Below are 3031 nucleotides of genomic sequence, written 5' to 3' on the forward strand. Positions count from 1 at the left end.
AAAAAAAAAAAAAAAAAATGTATCGCAGTGCCACCAGTAAGCAGCAACTCGTGTGTACTTAACGAGGAAAAAAAAGAAAAATGGACGCATGTTAGGCCCCTGCACCCGTAGAGACAGACTACCCACTGCACCTACATCCCCGTGCAGGTGGCACTTGTGCATATTACCTTCAGGGAGATCCTCCAATTTCTGACAATTCCGCTCTTCATTTATATTACGTGGGAGTGGAAACAAAGTTGCATACTTGGGTAAAAATGTTTTAAGAAATGGGGGGAATGATCACTTCACACACACTCTAGGGGTTCACGTAAACTCGTCCTCCTTGGTGCCTTCTAAATGGCTTTTCCTTCTCAAGGGCGGGAATTAAAAGGGGGAACAAAAAGGGTATTCCCTTACGAGGGGGGAATGCGAAAGGGTGAGGGGAAAAAAAAAAAAAAAAAAAAAAGAAATCCATTCAAATGAGATCAAATGAGAACAATTGAAATAAATTCAAATTAAAATACAAACAGATCGTAAAAAAAAAAAAAATAGGAGAACAAATGACCCGAGCACACCCAAGGGGATCCCGCCAAGGGGAATGCTGCCAAACAAGTATGCACTGTGTAAAGGCATTTTTAATCTGCGAACGGGGCTCACAACATGTACGTACTGCTCTGTGTCCCCGGCAAGTCACCTATTTTGGCTTTAGCTAGCCGCGCTTTGTCACACAATTTGAGTCACATGAGCAGTGCTGCGGTGATTAAAAAAAATGGGGAAGAGGTGATCACGCGGGGGGGCACACCGCCGCACACTGGCATCTTCGTAAAATATAAAAGGGAACCTTTTACCATCTCCCACTGTGGAAAGGAAGCGAAGGGAGCGAACGGGGGGGGGGGGTGACAATGAGGACGTTTTGCGTGGTGTAATTTGTTTTTTTTTTTTTTGCCCCTTTCTCTGATGAGGTGAAAATTTATGTCTACGTCGGGCTCCCCTTTTGTGTTGCATGGTTATGCTGGGGGGTAATTGCCGTCACTGTCTCAGATGTGCGAACGGAGCACAGGATCTCTGCGCGCTCCCTTCTTTTTGCGAAGAGTTAATCTGCCCATTTTGCCAACCTTACACCCATCCTCCTTTTTGACGAATAACCTTCCACAAAAATAGCCGCTGCTAATATAGCTCCACGTAAAAAAAAAAAAAAACAGCCAAGTGGCAATTCAAAAAAAAAAAAAAAAGATAAAACATCTTAGTAATGTAACAGTTTATATAATAGCTTAGTAGTTTACCAGCTGAACAAGAGCCATGTAGCCGGGGGGTGCTCAGTAGGCGCGCATACGCATGCACATGCATAAAAGGGGGGGCAAGAGAGAGAGAGATGCAGAAGTAGAAGTACCGGTATGATACTTGGAGGTGTAAAAGTACCCACTTGGGAAATCATGTCACATGTACGCTCGCTTTGCACTGCTGCGTTGGGGGAAATGGGCCAGCCTTTTTATATATGGAGAAGTATACACACAGGACCACAAAAATGGGTATAAAAAGGAAAAAAAAATAAAGTGAACCTGTGTTCATATTAACAGTGTGTATTTTTACAAAAATGGGAGGCGCGCGCTGTCCCCAGGGGTTAGACCGACGGTGATGGTATAACAACCGTTTTTACTTTATTTTATTTTATTTTTTTTGCCCATGTGCATAGTTGGCTGGGGAGACGGTCAGGACTCCTCGCGCACCTCGTTGAAGTAAGGGTGTTCCATGGCTTCCTTCGGAGTAATCCTCTTGGCATGGTCATAAATAAGCATCTTGTCAATGAGGTCAATGACTTCATCCTTGGCGATGTCCATGTTGGACTGAGTAAGGAAGTGGGACCATGGTTTCCTTTCATATTCCCCAAGTATATTTAAATAATGTGGCTTCAATTTAATATTATATTTTTTTAAGTAAGCATGAAGATCATCAGTGCCTAACACTTTAGCAATTTTTACAAGCTGATCGTAATTATCATGGCCACAAAAAAAAGGTTCCTTTTTAAATATCATGCCAGCCAACATACATCCTAAACTCCAAATGTCTAATGAGTAGTCGTAGAGTTGCAAGTCGATAAGAAGTTCAGGTCCTTTGTAATATCGGCTAGCTACTCTGACATTATACTCTTGTCCAGGGTGATAAAATTCAGCTAGTCCCCAGTCGATCAGTCTAATTTGCTTATTCTCATGATCAATCATGATGTTGTGTGGCTTCACGTCCCTATGCATGATGCCCTGGCTGTGGCAATAATCTAAGGCCTTTAAAATCTGATATATATAATAACGTATATCTTTGTCTGTGAATTTTGGGTACAGGGTCTTAAAATCAATATTATTAATATATTCAAAAATGAGGGAAGGAGTTTTCGTGACTGGATCCTTCACAATGTCTAACAGCTTGATGATATTTGGTCCTCCATGTAAATTTTGAAGAATTTTTATTTCTCTTTTTATTTTTTTTTTCTTCACCGGTTTTAACACTTTTATTGCGCAGGGTCTATTATACTCCGTGTCATACCCATTGAACACTTCGCTGTATTTACCCCTACCTATCTTCTTCATAATTTCGTACCGATTGGGTTTGTTCCATTGTAACTCCAAATTGTCGTAATCATAATACTCTTTCGGCTTATGAATATTTACATCAGCGTAATACTTGGGTATGTAAATCCTTTTACTGATGGAGCTTGAAGACATTTCTTTCGTTGTGACGAGGGTGGTGGGGTTGGGAGAAACAGGGGGTTCTTTTGTGGGAGGTGTCTGTGACTGCCTCTTTGCTACCACGGGGGACGGGGTAGAGACTTTATGTGGGGAAGGGGTAGAGGCTTTATGCGGGGAAGGGGTAGAGGCTTTATCTGGGGCAGCGGTAGGGGCTTTATCTGGGGCAGCGGTAGGAGCTTTATCTGGGGCAGCGGTAGGAGCTTTATCTGGGGCAGCGGTAGGAGCTTTATGTGGGGAAGGGGTAGAGGCTTTATGTGGGGAAGGGGTAGAGGCTTTATGTGGGGAAGGGGTAGAGGCTTTATGTGGGGAAG

The 3031-nt window shown here is 42.8% G+C and overlaps 2 protein-coding genes across 2 annotated transcripts in view; both read right to left on the reverse strand.

Moving 5' to 3' along the window:
• The window catches only part of AK88_03977 (uncharacterized protein), a gene marked incomplete at both ends in the record, with an annotated part of 3531 nt that extends 3322 nt beyond the window's left edge, over nucleotides 1–209 (reverse strand). The window contains one exon of the mRNA XM_012481587.1: nucleotides 168–209. Coding sequence (XP_012337010.1) covers nucleotides 168–209 — 42 coding nt within the window. The remainder of the gene's footprint in view (nucleotides 1–167) is intronic.
• Nucleotides 210–1688: 1479 nt separating this feature from the next.
• AK88_03978 (CMGC/CK2 protein kinase) lies at nucleotides 1689–2696 on the reverse strand (the record flags this gene model as incomplete). Its single annotated transcript, XM_012481588.1, has 1 exon — nucleotides 1689–2696. The coding sequence occupies one exon, from the start codon at nucleotides 2694–2696 to the stop codon at nucleotides 1689–1691; it is 1008 nt and encodes a 335-aa protein (XP_012337011.1).
• Nucleotides 2697–3031: the final 335 nt, after the last annotated feature.

This window comes from Plasmodium fragile, assembly GCF_000956335.1.
Source record: "Plasmodium fragile strain nilgiri unplaced genomic scaffold supercont1.50, whole genome shotgun sequence".
Lineage (NCBI taxonomy): Eukaryota > Apicomplexa > Aconoidasida > Haemosporida > Plasmodiidae > Plasmodium > Plasmodium fragile.